Raw genomic sequence first — 25,171 nt, 5'->3', positions numbered from 1 at the left:
TTTCCCTTTCCCTCAATTCCATAAAAAACTATGCAATTGAATGACGTGGGTATCATATTGTTTTTATTTATGAAGTAGTTAGAAAACTTTGTAATGGAAAACATGATATGCTCTTTTTGAAAAGATTCACTGTTTCTTAGTTCACGGAAATTCTTTTAATCTATATTTGAAGCTGAAAGAGGCACTTCTTATATGTCATCTTCTTTTTCCATTTCCTTATTTCTCCGGCCCCTAATGTAGGAAAAGTGCACAGAATTTCAACTTGCCGATGTGCAAAGCTGCAGAAACCACGGTGGTAGAGGTAAGAGAAGAGGTTATCTCTGATTTCCTGATGTTAAATTTTGAACTTGATATTGTATTTTAGTTCAAGAAAAAGAACAACAGTTCATTTGTTTTTTGGAGGATAAAAAATGACAGCCTTTTCATTTTGGATATGGAAGGATTGGATTTAAATGTATGATAGTTGAAATTTTGCTGTGACATTAGCTTTCTGGTTGCTAGGGTCTCAATAGAATACTTCCTTTGAGAATCAAGCTGTGATGGGACCAACTTATAAAAGTCCTTTGGTACTTGAGTAAAAGAGACCTTGGGTGAAAATCCAAGATGAATTTTTGTATATAGAATCCCAGGAAAATAGTAAGTTGTTTTAGAAATCTGTTATCTTACTGTGTTAGATACTGCGAATTCTTTAGGGAAGAAGGAGGATAGTATAAATAATTGATGTAGTTCTATTCAGAGCAGTTAAATGAAAGTACTGACTGACTCTCCTTTAGACATCTCAGAATTTGAGTCAGACCTGAATAATTTTAGAGCTTTCCCAGGGTTAAAGTTCTGGGGGCAGAAAAAGGTGCTTAAACTATAATCCTGCCATTTTCATTATACACACTTGAACCTGCAAGGAAACTTCAAATGATTCCTAACTTGAGGCTTTGAGAATCACCTTGGAAGTAAATTTTCATGGTAGTTTGAGATAGGTTTCCCTTGGAGGGATTTATAGGAACCCATCTTGGGATCTGGAAATGAGAATATATGTTCTTGATTTTTCTCATGAAGGTAGTATTATATGTGACATTCTTTGATTTCTCCATATGCTTGGCCAAGATGGTGTTTCATAGAGGCAGCACAGTGATATTTTTAAAACAATCAAATGTTACAGTTCTATTTTTTTCTTTGAAAGTGAAGTGTATTATTTTTAAAGTGCTGGGGGATGTGGTACTTTCAACTCAGACATGGTGGTTTCTTTTGCAGTGGCTCTCATATATTTTCTTCATTTAAAATGGATAATGTGGTTTACTCTCTGTAATTTTTTTTAAAAAAATTTATTGAATCATTTGTCCATGGCAAACAAAATAACCTGTCCATGGCAAACATATGTAACATTACTGAAGAAAGGCTTATGACTTAGCTTAAGATAATTGATAGTTTAACACTCTATTGATTTTACATACTTCAGTAAAACTACTGGAAGTCAGTATGTCTTCTCTGAGTATCAAGGAGCATTATGTATTTTCCTTGGTACAGTTCTGTTTTTTACCTTCTGTAATCTGGTTCTTTTCAGCCAATCTTATTTCTTCCAAGAGCAGAAAATGACCCTCAAATAGCTGAGAATCACTGTAAATATCAGAGAGGTTCTCTTTTTATATAAAGAAAGGGGAGATAAAATCCTTTAACTGAGCCTGCAAATATGGTTAAGCCTTTGTCCTGCAACACGCATCCTGATCTTTCCTCTTCGGGCCACACTTCCATTAGGATCCCTTTTAATACAGTGCTGCAGACAGCCATTCCCAGTTAACTAAACCTGCACTGTCCAAATGGTAGCCATTAACCATATGTGACTTAAAATTTAAATTAATGAAAAATAAGTAGAAATTTCATTTCTCTTCAGTAGTCACATATAGCGACTGACTACTCTGTTGATCAGTGTAGATATAGAAAGTTTATAAATCTTTATTAAAATCTAATTTGTCATTCTAGTTTAGGACTACAAATGAAACAACTACCTAGACAATAGATTATTGTAAGACTACCCGCTCTGCATGCTTATAGTAGAAGAGGTCCATATGCCCACAGGTTGAATTCTAAGAACTGAGTGATCAAAAGTAGAAAAATAAGTTGGGATTGGAGATAATGAATAGATAGGGTTGTTTCTGATATGCAGTTTATTTTGACTTTATGATTTTGGATTATTCTAAGTATAGTGAACCGTGGACCTCCAGCTCCTCTTCTGTGCTGTGTTCTGTGCACTCTGTTACCTTTATTGGCCTCTCAGATTCTATAATCCTTTTCTTCTAGCCCTGTCCAGCTTTATTTTACATTGGTCCTGGTGGGATGGATGATTATGTGCTGATCTCTGAAGCATAGTATTTAAGAGGAATCTTGAGAGAACACAGATTACCTGCATATTCTTCCGCCTGCTAAATAGTAATAATAATAATAACTACCATTAATCAAGTATTTATTATATATTAATCTTTGCTGTATTCCTTGTACATTATTTTATATTGCTGTAAATTATTATTATTTTAATCCTCACCACAGTTTTATGAGATAGGAACCATTATTATCCTCATTTTACAGATGAAGACTTTAAAACGCAGAGAGGGTTAAGTTACATACCTGATATTATGCAGCTAGATGGAGCTAGGATAAAACTGTAGAAAGACTAATCCAAGGGTATCTGCATTTCTCTATTATTTTGTGAAATAATCTCAAATCATCATAAATGGATGTTATTACAAACTCTTGAAAGATATTGAAAATATGTTTCAATGCTATTGGAATTAAGCAGATAAGGAGTTTTTTGGCTAATACATTCTTCTACCGCTGACCTTCCTTGGCAGTTATGCCAACTGTGGTTTTTTTTCTTCCACTACCCTCTAGCTTGGAGGTGGCTTTGGGGAAAGCATCATCCTGTGGTCAGTAGCCCTGTGATTCATTCAGTCTTTCTCTTGGGCTCCGTTCATTCCATTGTATAGCCGGCTCTTTGAGCTTTTGTAGTTTTACGCAAATGTCCCTAAACGTGATTGAACGTCTATTCTGCCATATCTTAATCAGTGGGAACTATAACAGTAACTGCTCCCTACATCTCAAAGACTTTTTCTTAGCACCTTTAGCTTATCTTCTTTCTCTTATACACGAGGACATGGAGGACTTCTCAGTAGCAGAATCTGAGTTACAGCCTGTCTCTTGAAGTTCCATGCCACTCCACAATCCTGTATCTTTTCGACCTTTCTCCCTGTTTACATCCTATAACTTGAGTTTTAAGGACATTAGAACTGTCAATACCTAATGTTAATGATGATTCTCTTGGATATCTTAAAATGTTTTTGGATTTACGAGTAGGGTGGAAAAGGAACAGACAAGCTTTCTCTTGCTTTTTTTAATGTCAAGAAGTAAACCAGTATGTTTATCTCGAATTAAAGAAAATATTAAATTTGCCCTTGACATAAATTATTTCCATTTTCTGTAAAAGGAAAACATTTCCCCTTTTTGGAAAAGTTTTCTTTCAGATGTGTTCTAAACAAACGTATTGTGTAAAACCAAAGAGGTGATCAATTGCGTCTGTTTTCTCCTTTAACAAAATCCATATGAATATTGCATTTGTATTTCTTAAAACCTGCAGCCATTTGCATGTGTCACCAAAAGTTGTGACATAGTGAATACTGGCTATATTTTTCTCTCTCTCTTCAGGAACTGGGTGGTTACTCGGGAAAAATAAATACAAGTGGGTATAAATACAGTTGGCCCACATGCCAGAAAGATGTTTCTCTTTTTAGCCCAGACAGTAGTATTTCTGGACCTCCCTCACTTTGAGTGGGTGAAGTCTTTCCTGATAAACTTCACAAGTTTAAATGCAAAGCATCCAAGGAACGACTCTTGGTGGAACATTCTGGGTATATAATAAGGAGCAGCAGGAGCTTTTCAGTTTTCTGAAGGGAATTCATTTGGCTTCTGGAGGGGGCTTGTTAACCCTCAACTTCCTGTGAGTCCCTCCTCTGCCCGTCTCCTGGGTGCATATTCCACCATCCCAGGTTTCTTTGAGAAGTAATATCTGTTTCTACACTGTTTTAGAGCAACTTATAATAGAAAATCTAGGGGGAGGGGCAGGAGTGCTTCACTTAGAAGCTTGTGGACACCTTGTCTCTTGCAAGCAGCCTGCCATGCCTACGTTGTCAGAGAAGGTCGTTTGACTCAGCCACCGAAGGCTGTTGAGGCTGCCTGTGACCGAAATAACCCAGCTGATTTCCTCAGGCGTGTGCCTCGGCTGGTGTTAGAAGATAGCAAGGTTTACACAAGGCCTTTTCAGCTATTTTAGCTAAAGTCAGCTTTTAGTTAAAATAAGTATATTCATGATGACAACTTCAGTAAAGTTATTTATATTAGGCTATATTTATATATTTGCTTATGAAAGAATTATTTATATTATATGATATTTGATGCACACAAATATTATGTATATGTAACCTGTGTGGATTATGAAGCATAATAATAAATTGAACACTAGTGAACCCACCTAACATAAGAATTGGAGGATTGTTCATACTCATTTTCATCCACCTGCCTCCCCTGCAGAGAAAACCACTATCAGGAGTGTTGTGTTCCTTAGTCTTTTGCTTTAAAAACAATTATAAATCGTAAGATATGGAGGGACATATGGAAAATTATTTTCCAAAGTGATATCTGAAGGTCTTTTGTTGTAAGAGCCAACCTTTGGGAACAGAGACTGCTATGTTCTGTACTAATGCCTGGCACATGCCATCTCTCTTTAGGAGATTAACTAGAGGAAAATATTATAAGAACATATGCCATCTTGCCAAGCAGAAATGTGTTGTGTTGTTTCTGATTGGTGTGTGAAAAACAGTGAAGACTGCAGTGTAAATGATATTAATTAAAAATTTTTGTTTTTAATGTTTATTATGAAGGGTAATGAATATACACAACAGTAAACAGGAGTGTAATGAATGCTTCTGAGGCCATCACCCAGTTCTAATGTTTACTAACCCATGGTCACTCCTTCCCCATCTACAACCCTATCTCCTTCCTCCTCCTCTATTATTTTTAAACAAGTACCAGTTAGCTTCCATGCAAAGTTCTCCAAATAGGGCCAGAGAGTCACAAAAGCCAGGAGGTGCCAATCCCAAAATCACATTTTCTATTCACCTCTGTGTTTTAAAGTCAAATTTAGGCCCAATCATCTCTTGGAAACTATGGCAAAATAAACTAAAAATATAAATTATATTTCACATAGCCTCGGAAGAAGGTATTACTTCCTCATTTCCTCAAGGAAATGAGGAAGCTAACTACCCAGTAGCTTCTGGTGGAACAACCTAACCTGGGCAGGGGAAGGAAGGAGTAGGGGTGAAAAGATCTGAGGTGGGAGCATTCCCAGTGGGTTTGAAGAACAGGGACAGCATACCCTACTTTATTTAGTGCAGTGTGGTGGGCCGAGGAGTACCTTTCTTGAGAGTAATGGTAATACCTTCTTCCGAGGCTATGTGAAATATAATTTATATTTTTAGTTTATTTTGCCATAGTTTCCAAGAGATGATTGGGCCTAAATTTGACTTTAAAACACGGAGGTGAATAGAAAATGTGATTTTGGGATTGGCACCTCCTGGCTTTTGTGACTCTCTGGCTTTTGTGACTCTCCTATTTGGAGAACTTTGCATTGAACTGCTCATGAATGATCTTAGAAGTGATCAAACGAGTTGTTGCTTCACTTTACAATATACAGTGGGAACACAGTGGGTTTTAACCATACGATTAAAGTGCAGCAGTGGATCCTGTGAACATTTAATTTCCACCAAACAGACAAATTAATGTATCAATGTTTTGGAGATTTTGGTTATCTTCCTGCTTTAGAGAAAACGAAAATACTTAAAAGATAAACATAATTCCTTTCCTCTTAAATTTCTTTTATTCTTAATCCTTAGATTGTTAATGCCTTATGATGTTACAGTTTCAGAAGCAATGAAACATAATTTTTCCAAGAGAATATACAAGGAAAAACAGGCATAAACAGGAAAATTAAAGATTTTATCCACTTAAAACAAATACTTCCCAAGCATTAACTTTTGGGATGGATGTGGTAAACTATGGATATCATCTTTATTGATTGATTTCTTAGACCTGTTAAATTATATAATATCTTTAGTTTACATTTCTTTCTCTTGTAGTTTTTCAGTTATAAGATTTTTTTCATGCATTTGGATTTTATTATTTTATTATTTTAATTAATTACTAAACCACTGTGAAAGAGCTGTCTGTACATTCTTATGTTATAAATTTAGCCAGATATAGAATGCTTTGCCAGATAAGATACTATCCTTATACAACTGAACTGATTGATTCTACTTATTTCAAGGGATTGATATATGTAAAGACAATTTATTCATTTCCTTGAATTTCAATGAAATGCAACATTGGTTTGAAAATATTTGAATGCTAATGAAGATATATTTAACGAAGACACATTATAGTCTATTATTTTGGCAAAATAACCATATCAGTCATAGAATTACCATTGTGAAATTTTACTGTTTCTACCAAGGAAGTAGAAAATATAAAGAAATATGGCCTTGGTTAATGTCCAGTGTTAACTTTTTTTGTATACTCTTGAAGATCACTGAATATAATTATTTGTCTAATGACCATTTAACATCCAGAAGAATAGCAGAATAAAAATATAGTTTATCGATGATAAAGATATGTTAAATCAAGTACTAATCCTGACATTTTATTTCTTGTTGCTTGGTAACAATGCAGCAACTATGTGAGAGAGTTCCATTATCTCAGGTACAATGGACTTCGTTGCATTGTGGGGTAGAAATACCAATTACAGCGAGTCATTTGTATGCCATTATCATCCTTACAAAGTTTTGGTGCTATTTTTTATTGTTAGTGCAGAGATCCTAAAAGAAAGTCATTTTAATAGTACATCCCTTTTTTGTTTTGATGGATTGGTGAATTTTATTCTAGCTATTTTTGGCTCTGTGACTTTGTATCTATGTATAATTTTTGAGGCTTCACAAATTTGTGTTTTATCAACCTGCATTGTATAAACCCAGGCTTTCAAAAATCAATATACATATGTACATTATAAGTGATGCTTCCTTAGTTCTTAGTGAACATCTTTTCTCCTTGACCATCTAGGGAGGGGAAAAAAAATCCGGGCAGAATTTTTTGCCTCGTGAAAACTAGGGCATAGTCTTCAGTCTTCTCTCATATAGAGCATTCCTAGTTTTAGTACCTGCTTCAGGAAAAGGAAGCCTCTTGAACCAATATGCTTTGTATTAAATGAAAGGCTGACTTCATGTATATAACTGTATATGTTCTATATATACTTTTAGTTCACAGTTATTATTATTTACAATGAATGTTGATAAACTACAGCCCATGGCCTGCTTTTGTACTGCTTAAGAGCTAAGACTGTTTTCATATTTTTAAAGGGTTGTTAAAAAATGAAGAATATATGACAAAGACAGTATGTACTCAGAGAGCCTAAAATGTTATCTGGCCCATTACAGAAAAAAGTTTGCAGATTCTTGATTTACAGCTTAATTTCCATTTATGTAGTTCGAATATATTAAATGTCACTCAGTATTATTTCTTAAAGGACCAATGAATTTAAGTAGAACTAAAAATAATGATAAGTAGTTTGAAGAGAATCAGGAAAAAATTTAACTAAGTGATATGAATTTACGTAAAACTAGTGAAATGACTATGCAATTTGGTAGGCTTATTTCGGGGGGCAACCACAAAGAAAGGAAGGTTATATGTGGCAACTTGTTTATCCAGCCACCATTGGTACAATTTCTTTAAATTCTCAGTGCCTTTGTCAATAAATCTGCCTTTCATATAATTGCCTATTGATGGACTCATTTTATTAGAAGCATACTGCTTTTTCTTGACTGTTTGATCTCATACTCGAGGGCCAGTCTTTTGTGTACACAAATGCACAGCCAGGTGAATGTCAGTGCCCTGGAATGACAGGGCGAGGACTTCTCCAACCTGATCTGCGTCCGGCATGTGGTTTCAGCTCCAACTGGCTGGCAGAGTTTTCAGAAGTTATGGAAGTAGCCCAGAGTTGGAGTCATTCTGTGTCTCTGGGGTAGGTAGGTAGCTCTGTGGGCTCTTATAGGAGCTAGGACTTCAAGTGCAAATGAAAGGGTCATGATTTTAGTTTAGGTGTTTTGTGTAGACTAAATTTTATGGAGGCATGAAGGAGGCAAGGTGGACAGTGACGAGACTGTTGCAGTGGTCCAGGGAAGAGGTGATGGTGACTTGGACTATGGCGTGGTGGAGTGGAGGTGGTGAGGGATGATGGAATTGATGTATACTGTATTTTGGAAGAGGACTCTCTCAGACTTGCTGATGCCTTAGATGTGGAGTGTGGGGGTGGAGGAAAGGCAGAGATTAAGATAACTCCGAGGCCTGACTTGAGCAATGATTTGTCACTGAGATGAGGAAACCTGGGAGGAACAGCTTTTGTAGGAGGAGGGGAAATGAGCTCTGCTAGGGTTGATTGGGGTTTTTAGGCGTTCAAGTGGTGATGTTGCAGGTGCAGGTGGATCTGTATGTTGTGCTCGGAAGAGAGGTCTGGAAGGGAGTTATGTAATTGTGAACAATCTACACGTATATGATAAGTTAGAGTCATAGAATAGAAAAGCCCACTTAGGAAAAGAAGGCCTGGAACTAAATCTTGAGGAGTCTCTGTATTCTTTGTCTTTTTTTTTTTCCTTTTTTTTTTTTAATGAACAGAATCCAAGATTAACAACCACATTTTTGCTTCTCACTAGTGTTGTGACCTTGGACAAATTACTTTAGAATCTCAGCATCTTTATAGCATCTCCTGTTTGTCTATTTCATGGGTCTATTTTGAGCACCAGTGGGATAGGGCATTTGAATGTGTTTTCTAAAGCTCAGAAGTGCTATGTTTCTCAACTTGATCCCTCCTGCTGCTTTGGTTAATAAACCTCAGATGCCTGCTGCTGTTCTCACTGACCCAGTGATTATGACTATAGAACTATGCAACGAATGGCAGCTGGCGAGGCACATCCTCCTGATTCTTGCCCTGTCTTCCAAAGTTCTTGAGATCCAAGGGAATGAAAATTCTATAACATCCCCAATTTCTAAAATCTTAGTGCATTATGAAAAAACTAACCTAGATTGTGTTTTAAATATTCTGTTAGTTTTAATCATCGGTAAATTACCTAATCTTAAAGCCCACGAAAATCAACCTAAATACGTGGATCATGCAAAATCAACCTAAGTATGTGGATCATGCAAAAACTATGATGACTTTTAAGAAGAGCATTAGGACATCTTGAAGAAAGGAAGGTTCTTATAAATCTGTCATTTCATTAGCTTAAGTTGGATAGAGTAGCCCCCTCTTGTCTGTGGGGGATACGTTCTAAGACTCACAGTGGATGCCTAAAACCACAGATAGTATCGAACCCTATGTATGATATATATTTTCCTATACCACACACATACCTATCATAGAGTTTAATTTATAAATTAGGCATAGTGAGAGATTAACAATAATAACTGATAATAAAATGGAACAATTATAACATTGTACGGTAGTAAAAGTTCTGTGAATATGATATTAAGTAAAATAAGGGTTACTTGAACATAAGCACTGCGATACTGTGAGAGTTGATCTGATAACCAAGATGTCTGCTAAGTGACTAACAGGCAGGTAGCAATACAGCGTAAAGACACTAGACAGAGGGAGGAATCACGTCTGGGCAGGACGGAACAGAATGGTGCGAGATTTCATCATGCTGCCCCGAAGGGCTTGCGGTTTAAAACGTATGAGTTATTTCTGGAATTTTTCATTTACTATTTTCAGACCGTAGTTGGCAGCAGCTAACTGAAACCATGGACAACAAAACAGCATAAAGGCGGACTGCTGTCAACTCAAAAGTTGATGACCTCCCTCTGCTGTCATATTTTAAATGGAGTATTAGTTGGTCACCTATTCATCTTTTCTTATACTGGTTTGGGATGAAAACTAAAGTTTGTCCGCTGATGAAACTTGCTCCTACTGAATATCCATCTTGACTTCTTTTTGAGTGAAAGTAACATTTGTTATTCTTTTACGAACAAGGGAGACAAAATGAATAAAGAGGCCCTGAGATATTCCTTGATGATTTATGTGCAACCGTGGGCACACGACTGCCTGCAAACATCAGAGAGACTAAAAGGTCCAAAAATAGATATTTTCCATATTTCCTTAGGACGAAGCACACTGTTACATAATAAATAAACTAGTCTGCAGGTGTTTTCACTGCTTCCTTATGAAAGCTTTGCCTTATTGAATATTCAGATTTATGAAAAGTTATATTTTGTTTGTTTTTGGATGAAATAGGTTGAAACAGTTGGTTAATTTGGGAGAAACAATGAAAGATTAGAAATCAAGAATGACTTAACTGTTAGAAGGTAACGATTTTCTATTCTATGGTTTGTTCCATGAACAAATGGAATGAACCACTCATGTCCAAGAAAATAGATCACCTCTCCAATTCAGCTTCTGAAAAAAAAATTTTTTTAAATCCCCCCACCCCATTTCTACCCCTGACCTACAGATGTTGCCATCTCCCCTTAAGAACTAGATCTCTGAAAGCGAGGTGTCTCCTTCCGTGCGCTTGCAGCATGCGCTCGGGGCCTGGCACACTCAGGAGGCCTGGCACACCCTAGTATGGTTCGTGGCTCCACTGGGGCATGAACCCAGGACCTTCTGGATATAAAGCAGATATGCTAACCACTACTCTATGGAACCACCTCCAGCTTCTGAAATTTTACTTTAACACACAGTTTTTCTGTCACAGAATAACTTAAGTGTACATTCAATTACTTTGAAGAGAATTTTAAATCCAGATCTTACAGGAGGAAAGTTAAACAGAAATATGAAAAACTCTAGTACATTTTCAGTGAAAAGGATCTGTGTTATTCATTTAGAGAAGCTATTTTGGTTTCCTTTAATATTTAGGGGAAAGGATATAAGTTTTCCTGGCATTGTGAAAAAGTTTTTTTCAGTTTAGAATTTCATTTTAAATTTTGGAAAAGCTTTGCTGACACAGACAATACTCAAGGAAGAAAAATTCATCAAGAATAATGGACAGAACCAAAGTATACCCTACACAGAGTGCAGTAGACTTTATAATTGAAATATTTTCAACAGTGGCAATAGCAGGTGAGTTACGGCCTAATGATAATGCACTTATATGTAAAGCACTTTAAGTCACCAGTTATAATAACCCAGTGAGGTAGGTTTTATTATCTTTATTTTATAAGGGAAGGAAACGAGGATAAGGAAAGACTGTACATTAACGAAGCTAGTAAGGGGGTGAGTTACCATCTAAACACATTTATTTCTTTCTCCAAAGCCTACGTTCTTAAGCACAACTGAAGGATAGTGGGTAGATTTTAAGGTGCCTTTTGCTTTACCCTTTCCAGTATTAACATTTTGAATGTGATTTTCTACCTGCCTACTGGCAGGATCACAGACATTTAACTAATCAAATTTTTTAGCCAACTAAGTGTAGCTCCGGGACAGCGTTAGTACTTCTATAAACACAGAATTAAAACCCGTTCAGTGATGTTAACCTCTTAAAAATTATAAAACAGGATAATCTCCTAAAAGCTATAAAATGAGAGCCTTCCTGCATGGAACCAAGGACCCTGAGGGGAAAAAAAATCAAATTGGATGTCTCTTGGCTTGATTTCTTTAATTCCTGTTCATACATATGTTTGTTTTTATAAAATTAAGACCATATTGCCTATATATTTTTTTATTATATAACACATTAAGAATGTTTTTGCAGGTTATTGAATATTCCCCCCTAAAAGGATATTTCAGTAGTTATACTCAGATTTATACTAATTGCTCCCTATTGTTGGACTTTTATGTTATTTTCCAGCTTTCATAATTATTAATAATGCTTTAGTGAGTATTCTTATTTCTGTGCATGTCTAATTATTTTCCTTGACAAAATTTCTAGAAGTAGATTTTTTGGGAGCTGTACATCATCCTTTTATGAGCTTTTGATAAATATTGCTAAATCGTTCTCTAGGAAGATAACTTCAGTTATAACCCCACACTGATATATAAAAGTTTCATTTTGAATCATTCTTGGTAAGATAGATATTATACTTAATTTTTTTTTCAATAATTCGCTAGGTGAAAAATGCTGCCCTATGGTTTTAATTTGCTTATCTTTGATGGCAAGAGATGTTGAATATTTATTGGCTGTTTGTATTTCTTTTGTGATTTTATGTGTTGTAAGTATTACTATAGTTATTTTAATGGGAATGTCTCTAGTAATTTATTTCCAGGTGTTCTCAAAATCTCCCACTTAGATGAGGAGCTTTTAGAAGAGAGAGGAAGAGGAAGTGCAGGATTGTGAATGATGTGTGCTCTGGAGCTAGGCTCTCTGGGTGTGAACCCAGCTTCCTAGGGGATCCTCCACTCTGGGCAAGAACTTAATTGGCTTTAGCTGGTAAACTAGAAAAGAAAGAGCATCTTGAACCTGCAGCAGTAACCCAGTTATGGAAGAAAGACGGATAAGGCTCTCTGAGGGAGGGTAAGCATAACTGGCAGCTATACCTACAGAACCCATTTCTAAAATAAGATGTGAGTCAAGTGCTCTGTTGATTCACTGTTTTGAGACAGCTCTCTAAAACTTATGGTCATGATTTCTCACAGAATCATCTCCTTGCAAATGGGACATAGATTATGTTGAGAAAGAGAAGGGAAGAAAGGGCCAGAGGACATTTCCAACATCATCTAATGGTTTTGGATTCTTTACCTGTGATATTCTCTCCTGAAAGGTTATTGAATAATAAGGCACAGTATGACTGATATAAACTGAGGGGAAGCTCTCTTACAAAATTGTCTTATTGCAAAAAAGGAGATTCTATTTACTAATTTTGCCTTTTAGTTTTTCACTAACAACTTTTGACCTACTTATTGATTTATTCCATGCAGATGTTAAGAATTTAGCTTGGGATTTTAAAGTCACTCCTATTAAAATAATAGTGGCTTTCCTCACTTCTTTCAGAGACCTTGTCAAAAAGTGTTATTTTTTTCCACCCTAAATATAGATCTAGTCTACAAATACTGAAGTGATAATTACGGCTTGCATGCAAGATTGTTTCATTTTATAAATTAGCTGCTATTTTTTTTTCTTTTTTAAGAGTTACTCTCTCAATCTTTCTGATTCAAGAATATAACTTGAAAGGCATTTTAAAGTCATGGCTTACATAAATGACTTAAGGAGGAGATATATGAGAGGAAAATGATAAACATTACTCATTGACCCCTTTTGTGTTACTGGTTATATTTCTTATAAACACATTTCTGCATGTATCATTATTGTAGTTTGAGCCCATAGCATATGGCAGCCTCCTAAAATTAGAATATATTCAAATTTCCCAGTGGCCTTTTACTAGGCCCCTAGAAAATCCAGGTGCACAAACCAAAAATTAATAAAAGTGAGAGACTAATTGCCAAGGTGTTAAAAATTTCTTTTTGGAGAGAAGCCACAGTAATTCAAAGAAACCGCCCTGGCAGCATTAGTTAAGGTGAACTCTCTTGTGAGTTTTTTGAAATATGAAGGAAACCACATTTCTTTTTTGTTCAGGGTAGCCATTGCTATATCTGATAGCTTTTCCAAAATTAGGCTTCTCGATCTATAAAATAAAAATTCCGACCTTCTGTCCGTCACTCCTGTTCCTGCGCACCCTAAATCCTTTCACAGGCGCTATCTCTGTACGTTCCCATTGACAGCATCCTGACCGCGGGCCTTCACCCTTGCCGTGCCTGCTGCCCGAATGCCATCCCTGATCTTCTTTTCATGGCTCATCTGCTGCTGCTCAGTGAGGCTTTCCCTCTATTATAACATTTGTTACCATGTTATATTGTGATTAGCTGTTTACCTATCTCCTCCATTAGACCGAGCACATTGTGGGACCTTATTCTACTCATCTTTATATCCCCAGCATCTGACACAATGCCTGGCACTTAATAGATGCTTGATAGATGATGTTGGAGCCACTGAACCAGCAGTTTTAAAATAAAAGCATCACTTTGCTGGCTTAGAAATGTTCTGCCCATTCTAGTTGATTGACATCATTATCCTGCCATGGTCTAAGAAAGCAAAAAATGCCTATGCTCAATGGTGGGTCCTGACAGCTTTATGTTTGAGGCCTTTGTCAAGCCCTGCATTGAGAGACTCGATAATCTGCCACCAGCTGCCCTGTAATTCCCTTCCTTATTACCGTGACTAGCTTCCTCTGACTTCTCTAGAATCATTTTATCTCAAGGTGTGCTTTTTAATGTTGGCTGGAATAGATGGTGTGTCTCATTCAGTAGGCTTTTATTACTCAGCTAAACAAGAACAGGTCATATGATAGTTAACTAGATATGTGAAGGGTTATAAATTGGTGGCAAATAAACTGGCCTTGTAAATGCAATCGTCAGCTTAGTAAGGAGAGATTTGATCCAGCAAATAAACCAGTACAGAGGGGTATTGAAAATATACTAAATATCATGGAATTAAAATCATGGGTTGCATTTATTCAGTACGCCCAGTAAGAGGGAATCGATCTAAGCGTTCAGAAACCTAGGATAATTATTAAGATATGCTGATGTGCGTAATTTAAGGTCTTATGATAAAATATCCAGGAACTAATGTATACTTACAGCGTGAGAGGGCTGGAAAGAATATTAGGCATCATTTAAAGTTAAACTTTCACATTTTAGAGAAGAAACGACTGTAAATGGTTCAAATAAAAATACAGTGCTAGGAGATATTAGGGCTAAAACCAGAATCTACATCTTCTGACCCCAAATCCTGTTTTCTGTATCATGCTTTGTTGTCTCCTTATTTTTTAAGTATAGGAGAAATCAATGAAATACATGGCATTAGAATCATATAGACAGAAATTACTCTTACAGAGTATTAGCATCAATAAATTGATGTTTTCTATCGACCATAGCCACTTTTCTTTAATGGATAAATTCTGTCTAAAAAGTCAGGGTGCTTCTTTTAATTGTCATTCTTAACTTTTTGAATATGGTATTGGGTTTCAGGAATGAACTGTGTATGCCAAGAAGACATTTTAGATTAGAGACCTCTATCAGCATTATTCACTATAGATTTCAGTCGTGCATGATAGCCTCGGAGTTAGGACTGGCCCTGCTTTCCTAGTCAGGAGAGACTCTGCAATTCAGCTTGTTGGAGAAAATGGGGACCAAGTGACATCAGCCTTGAAACTGATTGTGTCTCTGCTATTTGTTCTAAGGGAAGAGCCATTTGATCTCACTCCTAAAATCACAGCTGAGAATGTGATGATTATGTTTGAATTTCTTTAGGACTTAAAGGGCTAGTTTGGGACATTGAAGGACAGAGAAAGGAGAGAGTGTATTTTGTTTTGAAGTTTATTTATTTTTGCATTTTATGCTTACTTTGCTTTCACTAAATTTGGGAAAACAAACATGGCATTTTAGTTTTTTAATGAAATAAATGGGATTAGGATTCTGCTTTGCCTACTGCTTCATAGAAATGAAAACATGGAGAACATTTAAAAGACGAAATGAAAAAAAGAAAGCTTTTATTCTATTGCACACACTAAATGATTTTAAATTTAGGAATTATTGACTCATTCACAAGCTGAATTCGACTCACGATCACAGTTAGATTAAGCAGCCATTATCTGTGTTCCGGAAATGTTAGAGTTTAACTCAATTCTCCTTTGCAGTTTATGTGTTAAATACTATGTTCTTGAATTATAAAAAGCTCCAAGAATGATTAAAAGACCCAAATTGAAGGAAGCAGTCTTAAATAGTAACCTTTTAAAGTTTTAGTTGGCAACACTGATAGGCAATTTTTCTGTGGCTGTAAAACCCAACATAAACTTTCTTTTTCTCTGTTTCTCTATAACTCTCTTCATTGACAAATGTTCCAGCTTAATTCTATTATATCATGTCTCTCAGTTTCTTTTGGGATGTGTGATAATGGTATAATTTTTTTCCTGACTAGTGTAAGACTGGTGCTTTGAATGAACATGTTAGAAATATTTTAATTCATTTGGGTAGATGTACTCATTTTAATTACTTCTCTGGGATTGCTATAGCTCTAATAAAATTTCCTTATAGAAACAGATATGACACATAAAATCGTATATTTATAATACTGCCCGAATGTCATTAAATCACATATTTAGTGAAGATTGGCATTTTCGGTCAAGTAAAAAGTGTTAGCAAAATACCAGCATGGACCAAACTGTTTGGACATGGTATTAAAGTCAGTAGAAATGAACATAATACTTATCATAAGCTGCTTTTAAATAAAAAAAAATTTCTCTCACATTATGAAAACTGTTAAGATAGTCCACGAAGTGATTATTAGTTCTACCTTTTTTTTTTGGATCAATATGTCCTACTAATTTTGCTGCTAGACATAGTTTTAATCAATTGATTTATTTTAAAACTTTTTTTCTAAAGAATTCAAACTGCTTCATCCATTTTCCTTCTCATCTCGTGTTTTTCAATGAGATATTATAGGGAAGAAGGACTGTTTTTGTTTTATAACAAGCATTTGGTTGAAGGTGATTATCATCAACTCTGAGGTTAGGTGGCAAGTAGAGAAAGGAAGATTCTTTTGGCGGGTTTTTTTTTTGTGGTACCTCTACTACATTATAGTCTTTGTGATGATGGTTAGCTAAAATCTTTTATTTTCCAAAAAATTATTAGACCAGGCATTATTGTACATATTAACTTTGATCCTTAGTGACTTTCAGTCAGTTAATCTTGGCCTATTTTATTTTCCTAACCAGAAGAGACCATTTTCTACCTTAATCATGTCAGCTATTCCTTCTGGCCTTGTATCATTCTCCAGTTTGACAAATGCACTGTTTAATTTTTATCTAATTTGTTCCAGAGATATTTATAAGACACAGATCATATACAAGACAACATCAATTAAAAGCAGGACTATAAAAAGAAAGACAAACAATGGTTAGGGCTGTAAAGTGGAGCTAGGATTGAACTAAAAAATTATACCGTAAGGGCAAGCATGAATGAGCCGCACGATGCCAAATAAACAGTAAAGTGCTTATTTATAGATTTGATTGTACCTATAACTTAAAGGCAACCAATGATTAGGTGAAGTACACCTATTCCTGCTATTAAAACTAGATAGAATTTTACCTTAGGCATCCTGTTTTAATTGTGATAAAGAACTTACTTTATGGCAAGAAAGAGAAACTGACTTTATAATTGTGATATAAAGATATTCTTTTGCTCCAGGGGCATACTATTCTTGGAGCATTAAGAGAGTGGTTGGAATCCTTGAATATTGTTTTTCTCACTGAAACCTTTGGTAAACACTTGGAGGTCATGAGCCTGAGGTTGTCTTCTCTGAAGGGAACAGGAACACATCTGTTTGGAATTGCGTGTTGCACCTAGACCCCTTACCCCATAACAAGTAAGAATGTGTTCTCTGTCTTCATTTAAGGACTTGATAAAGATGTTGAACAGGATAGGACCAAAGATATCAAACTATTAGAATAGGGATTTTCTTCTTATTTGAGGTCTGAGGCTGGTAGGTAGAGTGGTTGGGGGGGATGTTTATGGACCAATCCCCTGAACCTCATGAAGGATTTTATAAAGAAATTTTGTGTGTATGGCTAGTCTGTATCTTTCATAAGGTTCTTAAAGAAATACATGTCCCCCCCAACCCCCCCGCCCCAAAGCTAAAATCAACAGCTTTGGAGACTTCTTAGGCTTTGTCTAGCCATCAGATACTTTTGTGGTTCTTCAGGTAGTTATTATCTACCTACCTGTATATCAGAGCAGGCTCCCTGTCCCTGTTCTTCATTGCTGTATCTAGTAGGTGCTTAACTCACATTGACTTAAAGTGAATGAATCCAAGTCACATTTTCTCACTATGTCTGTAGAATCCTTGGGTGAAGGATTTGGTCAAGTGCTTTGTGAAATCACACACTGCTTTTTTCCTGGGCTGCCAGTGTGTTAGCCTGATATGCAAATTAATAAAGTTCATTTGGCATGGCTTTTACTCATGTCTAACGCTATTCTTTTCTCTGTTTATGACTTTACAGGTAATGTGTTTGATAATTATTTAAAAATACTCTTGTGAATGAAGCCCCGTTTTGAAAAGGATGATGTTTGCCTCTCTCCGTCTTCTGCCATCTCTACCATTTTTCACTTGACTGTAATTCTGTGACCATATATCTTCAGTCTCTTTAAGAATCTTGAGCTATAATTTTTTTGGGTCTACAACCTGGAAAGAGTTCAGGGAATCTGGGCATCTTTTCTTGGAATTCAATTCCTCCTTAACTATATTAGTTCTGCCTTCTCCTTCCTGATAGGGCCATCAGGAACAAAAGGAAATTGAAGTGCTGTACTTCTTTCTGTCATCTGTCTCAAGCAGTGGTGATTATCGTTTCCAAATTCTCCATTAGCAAAAACAACAGAATCACCCCAAAACACTTTTTCATCAGCTTTTGGACATGATTCATCTCATTCTAGTTTTGTGCCTTTGACATATCTCTTAAAGTTTCATGTGACTCCCTTTTGTCCTAGGTCATGGGTATCTCTCTTTTAAGATATGAGGAAACATAGTTATCCTTGCTATACTTATATACCATTCTTTTCATCATCAAGATGATCTATTTTCATGTTGTCAGAATGAGGGTTTTAAGAGCCTGATAAGCCCATTCATCATTTAGAGTTTCTGACCAATAGATCCTGCTTATTTTTTCTTCTCAACTTTTCGAAATCTGCTTTTCTTCAAAGACCAGGATACATTTCTATGTATGTCCAAGATTCAGTTCCTTGTCTGTTACAAATTCCAATTTTGCTTGGTCACTTCTCAGGGTTTCTATCATTTCTACTTTACCAAGCAGTTTATTTTCATTGGTTAGAAATCCAGAATCATGGTTTCTCTCACTGTTTCATTCTGAAAGATAGAACTCGTCAGAAGGCAATGTAGAATTTATTAGCAAAATTTGAACAGAAGATGTTCAAATAATTGGTATGTCTCATGATATCACTATTCTTATTTCTGAGCCAATTTTGTCATTTCTATAAAATGTGTCATCTACATCTTTAATTTGGTAAGTACTCTGATTATGTGGTCATTAATGTGATAATCCTTCTATTTTTCAACTCACTTTAAATATACTTTCCCACATTTCATCACTAGGTCTGTGGCTCCCCAGGCATGTGCATATTTTCTTGACATAGCATGTTCTTTTGTCAGCTTATTTTCACTGGGCATTGCAGACTGTCTGTTGGTAAAGATCCAATTAACTAGATCAGTTTCAATAATGACTGTGCAATCATAATTACTGCCACTTTTAAGATTGCAAATTTTTTAATAGCCGCTCATCTTTTCAGTCCTTGTGCATTTCTATGTAGACATCTAGTAAATATGTCTACATAGTAAATATATATTGTAGTAAATATATATTTGCTACAAGCCCTTTTTGCTTTCATGTCATTTTCTCCTATATTTTTGCACTAGTCATAGCATCCCTTAGCATGAAGCTTAAGAAGATATGCACCATCTTGCTCCTTTGAATTAATTAAAAAATTTTTTTTTTCTCTTTTGGATTTTGGGAAGGATGTTCCCTGCATGCTGACCTTTTTCTCCACGTTTTCTCTTCATCTTACCCATTTTCTGGGCTAAATTAAGATCCAGAGCACCTCTGCATCTAACTTGTAATTTTTTCTGTTATTGCTCATTGCCTCCTCCTTCCATTTTTCTAGTCTTCAGCTTTTGCTAATTTGGGATTATTTATAGTGTTTTGTTTTGTTTTTCTAAGGATTCCAGACATTATTGCTTGTCGTTTGCTTTTTTATTTCTTGATAAAAGAAGAATGTTCATCCTAAACCTTTTCGAAAGTTAAAATGACTCAGGGAAAAAATTCTGTAATGTGATTCCTCCCTCCCACCACAGCCCTCACTTTGCATCACACATTTGCAGGTGTGCAGCTTTTTCACTAACAGCCTTCAGGATCGGGCCCATTTTTGTGGCTATAATGGATTGAGGTTAAATAAAAAATAAAAAAGTTATTGCCTGGCAGCGTCTCTGTTCCTTCCCTTGCCTGAGATATAAATAATGTTTGCCAAGTAAAAACAAAAACATTGTCATCCAAGGATGCATTCTTATTCTTATTTGAGCTTTAAAATAAAACTTTTTAGAAATATAAAATAGGAAAAGAACAGGGCAGAGAAAGCAACCTTTTAAAACAAAGTTTAAATCAATAATAATTAACATTTTCTAGCCTCTATTTTCCTGCTAATGACTGAAGACAAGTACTAATTAGAGAAGCCTCAAGTGTCTGGATTTTTAGATGTAGCAGATGGTGCTGCATAAGAACTGTGCATCATGCCAGGGAGAAGTCTGGATGGTTCTCAGCTACCTTTCCTCCATCTTGATCTCATCTGAGGACACTTACACATGCCCATTGCTTTGCGCTGAGGCGTTTTCAGTGTTCTTTATTCTCTATCTTATCCACTTGTGATTTTATGAGGTGCATTTCTGCCATCATTAATGAGGGCTCTTATGAACTTTTCACTTTTTCCTTAATAAGCTCATTTTATTCATCTTTTTCTTTTCATATTTTTTCGTATTTCCTCATCTCACTAGACTTTCCCCCTACATTGGTGCTTTCTTACTGTTCTTTCTCATGGTTACACAAAACTGGCACAGAAGCCTTTAGTCGTCCCTTCAGTAGCTAGCATTAAGATAGTTCTGCCTCCTCAGTTTTTTTTAAAAAACTCTTTTCACAGATTGTTTGAAAACGTGTGTTTTCTTCTTTTGGTTCGTACTTAAATTATTTTTTTCCTTCGGTGTTAACTTCATTAACCAACTCTGAGAAAGCTTTGATTTTTGTATAGATATTTTCACTACTGTCGAGTGTTGATGTTGTTTTGATAAATGCTGCACATGCATTTTCTGCAATTTGGAAATCATGCTAGAATGACAGTGTGGAACTGATTATGTTTAACCAGAGCCTGGCTTTTCATCAGAGTTATTTCACCAGGACGTGATCTTTCATTCTATTCGTTGCGAAAGTCATGATGTGATTGCCCTTAGTGAAGAAACTTTGTCTTAATTTGGTGTTTTTTTTTGTAGAAACTTTATTTGGTGAAACCAAGAAAATAGTGATTGGTTACTATCAACATTTCTGTTTAAGTGAGAAGTATTGCTTCCCTGCCGCTCCGCCCCCCGCCCCCGCCATTTTCATTATATTTGTTGCCCCTGCTGAAGGATAAAGGCAGGGAGACCAATTAGGAAGCTGCCGCAGTAACTCAAGCAAGAAATATGAGGGTTTGAACTTTTGGAACAGCGTTAGACATGGAGAATAATTCACATTATTATCTTTGAAAATGTCAGCAAAAAGGTTTTCTGAATTTATTCCGTAAGTTGTAAGTGCTTACAGAGGTAAGAAACCAGTTCTTCTCAGAGTCTCTATTTTCTTTTTAACATGTTCTCTTTGGTACCTGTCTAATGAATTAAGGGGTTTATCACATCCCCTACTTATGTACTTTCTAGTTTTGGAAACTACTTACTTGGTATCTATTGCGTCTTTAAAAAAAATAACATCATAGATTTCCTTGATTATATAAGTTAAAGGAAAACAAAATGTACTATCACCCGGAGATACTAATTATTAGCATTACAGCATATTTCCTTTCAGTCTTTGGTAGGTATAGAAATAATTGTTTGGGCCAAAGAGCCATTTGTAAGTATTTATACAAAATCTTACACTTTTTATAAAACATTAAATTATGAAATGTCATTAAATATCAGAGCATAATATTGATTCATTTTATAGATACACCATACATATTTTATCATTATCCTATTATTAACCATTTAGGTTGTTTTAATAACATTTTAACAAATGCTGTGATTAGTATTTTCACAAGAAGTCTTCATATTTGTCCTCAGGATAATGGATTAATGTAGAAACAAATTCTTAAAGTCAAGAACTTCTTTGAAGGGTTGAATGAATAAGTGTAAGGACCTGAATGAGCCCTAATGGCTGAGAGTCCCATCCAGTGAAAGAGATAGCAATAGTCCTTAGCTGCTTTGCATGTCCTGCCTCCACTTCCTCATTATCTGGTCACCATCTTGAGTGGGAAACACCAGAACATAGAGAGGTTTGGAAGGGAAGATACAGAGTACAGTGATGGGGGAGTCCCCTGGCCTGCCCCTGACTTGTTCTCAGATGACTATTGGTATACATCTCCAGCCACTGTTTCTGCCTAGATGTACAAACGTTTCCTGACTCTTCCTTGGAGTTTTTATTTGATTTTGGTCAAGATCCTTCTGTTTATCAAAGAAGATAGCTTTTATCTACCATAGTCCTGTTCCTTTTCAGTTATTTAGAAGCAGTGCACAACAACTAAAACGACTTTTGTAACCCCTGGTATCCTTTCATTGTAGGAGGAGCACAGTGTGGGCATACATGGTGGAATACATAAGTAGGGCTTCTTCACCTCAAAAACTTCTGGAGAGTTCAATTATTAGCTTAGGAGACCAGTGTAATACAACTATCCTTATATAAGTCAGTTCATTGAAGCAAATAGCTATTTGCTTTGGGTACGGAATTTATTCAGCTAAGCATGCACAGTATTCAAGATCATGGTTTTTTTCTTGGCGCCAGAAAGATAATTCTTTGACCAGGACAACATTGACCTTAGTTTTTCTTGTTCCTCGTTGTTCTGATTTTTTTTTTTTTAATGTTGATGTAAAATACTACTTTTTCATTTTTTAAAATGAATTCTAAAATAACTAGCTAACTTGGGGCATTTCATATTGCTATAAAATGTCCTTTTACTCTTTGACTGACTCTAATTCTAATTACATTGAGTGTTTTTAGTTATTAGTTAATATTTCCTTTTTTTAAAAATTTACATATTGAAATTACTAAGCTGTCTTTAAGTAAAATTATTTCAGAGGTTGCAGTACTATCATGATCCTAGGAAGCTAACAAAAGGACTAATTAAAAACTATTATAGATAGCATTTGTATCTATATTTAAAAAGCTCTTTGATTGACTAAGCAAATGTTGTTATAGATTTTTGTTTTTGATATGATAAATGTCCCATTAATTTTGGAAAAACTGGTCTTAAGGGATGTACTTTCAGGTTTGCATAGTCGAACTGCAGTTTGTGAAAGTTCAAGCAGCTGTACTGCCAAATCATTTGACAAATTTGTAACAGACTTTTTTAGGCAAAGACTAAGTTCTGGAGTTTACGTTCTGTGTTTTATGTTCAGACACACATATTTGAATTTCCTTTTTATGGGTCCAGAAGGTATGGTAAACATCACACACACACACACACACACACACACATGTGTGTGCATTATGTGTATATGTTTTTTACATTGTGTATCCAACATAAGTTGGAGGTAAAGATGCATGTACTTCATTTTTTGAATAAAAAATGTTCAGTTTAAAATTTTACTATTTAATTAAAATTTTTTTTTCTCTATCTAGGTTGAAGAAATTGTGGATATTGGGTCATTTGCCCCAGAAGACATTCATGTTCCTCAGATTTATGTAGATCGCCTTATAAAGGGAGAAAAATATGAGAAAAGAATTGAGGTAACTGACTTAGCTCCTTGGCATCTGATTATTAGAGATATGTGTTCCTGGGGTCTTTCCAGATGATAGGTAATTAGAACTGAACAGGAAGTCTTGCTTTGATTATTAATAAGAGCTTCTCATGTGACCATCATGAAGGGACATGATCATCTGTGTTATTGTTATCCAGCCCCACAGTGCATTGTGTTCACAAGGTATATATTGCCAAGTTATATGATTTTGTAGGCTGTGTTTTCCAGTCTTCTGTAACTATCCTAATTTATGTTGTATAGTTTTGCATCTTTCCTTTCCTGTAGGGTAGAGAAGCTAATCAGGTCTGTGATGGCTTTACCCCTGCTGGGCTCTTAACATTTGATTGCTCAGAAATGTCTATCTATCTTGAAGTTGCTTTGCACTTTATAGAGTCCAGAAAGAACATAATTTCCCATTAGCATTAGGCATTGGGCTCTATGTAGCTGGTCGGTAGGTGACTATGGCAAAGAGTGGCTTTTAGGGGTGTTGGAGGTATTGCAAATATCCTCAGAGCATGAAGAATGACCAGCTGGGCCAGAATTGATACCAAGATTTGTAAGGGTCTAGGGATCAGCAACAGAATAGACATGCAATAGAGATATCAGGAACTCAGAGACACCCCTGTACCCTGTGGACATAGAACAGAAAGACATTCTGCAATCCAAAACTAATGTCAGGGGGCTAGGGAGAAAGAATGGGACATTTGAAAATAGGAACCAAAGTCTGTCAAGGAGATTTAGCAATGGAAGTACTTTCCTGGCTGGTTTCTGGATATTTCTGTGATCTCTGTTAAGCATTTGTAGCAAAACCAGCCTAGACTCTGCAGGTGAAAATAGGCAATTGAGAACAGTAACAACTGGTAAACACATTCTGACAGCCCTGCAAAAACAGTTTCAAGGTCTACTCCCTTTTTCTTTGTTCTGGCTCAGTCCTGAGCATCTGAAGAGAATTTAGTTGCAGGATCCTTAAGAGGCACTGGTAGCAGTCAGCATAATAGTAACAGAGTGTTTATTTGCTTCAAAGAAACAGAACAAGTATATCTTCCTCTTCAAATAAATCTGACCTCTTTTACTTACTTTCTAAAGAATTATTTCTGTTATCAAATGTCACCTATCTTAATTATTTTTTAACTCTGTTATATTGCAGATTTGCCTCATAGTAGTTATAGGAGAGAGTTGATTTTTCCAGTAAATTTTATACTTTAATAGTTACAAAATCCAAGGTGTACCTCAACAGTAGTTTATTTCTCTTTATTTTAAAGAATTTATCAATCCGGAAAGAGGACAATGTAAAAACCAAATCTGATGGACGTGGCCATAACGTGAGGGAACGTATCATCAGGCGAGCGGCTCTTGAATTTGAGGACGGCATGTATGGTATCCTTTATTTTTCTGGGACCAGGCAAAGACGTAGCCATCGTCTTTCCCATATTTATCAAGCTACTAGGCCTCCTGCATAGCAATTCTTTCCTAGTCTGTTGTAACTTTTAAAGCAATTGATCAAG

General features: G+C 35.8%; 1 protein-coding gene across 1 annotated transcript in view; it reads left to right on the top strand.

Annotated features, from left to right (window-relative positions):
• OXCT1 (3-oxoacid CoA-transferase 1) overlaps positions 1 to 25,171 on the top strand; it is a 115,327-nt gene that overhangs the window by 24,383 nt on the left and 65,773 nt on the right. The window contains exons 7-9 of the mRNA XM_006919514.3: positions 241 to 301; positions 23,548 to 23,655; positions 24,929 to 25,043. Of these exons, the coding sequence (XP_006919576.1) occupies positions 241 to 301; positions 23,548 to 23,655; positions 24,929 to 25,043 (284 nt within the window). The remainder of the gene's footprint in view (positions 1 to 240; positions 302 to 23,547; positions 23,656 to 24,928; positions 25,044 to 25,171) is intronic.

Source organism: Pteropus alecto, unplaced genomic scaffold (assembly GCF_000325575.1).
Source record: "Pteropus alecto unplaced genomic scaffold, ASM32557v1 scaffold338, whole genome shotgun sequence".
Lineage (NCBI taxonomy): Eukaryota > Metazoa > Chordata > Mammalia > Chiroptera > Pteropodidae > Pteropus > Pteropus alecto.
The sequence above is the reverse complement of the archived record's forward strand: the minus strand, read 5'-3'. Positions and strand labels throughout refer to the sequence as shown.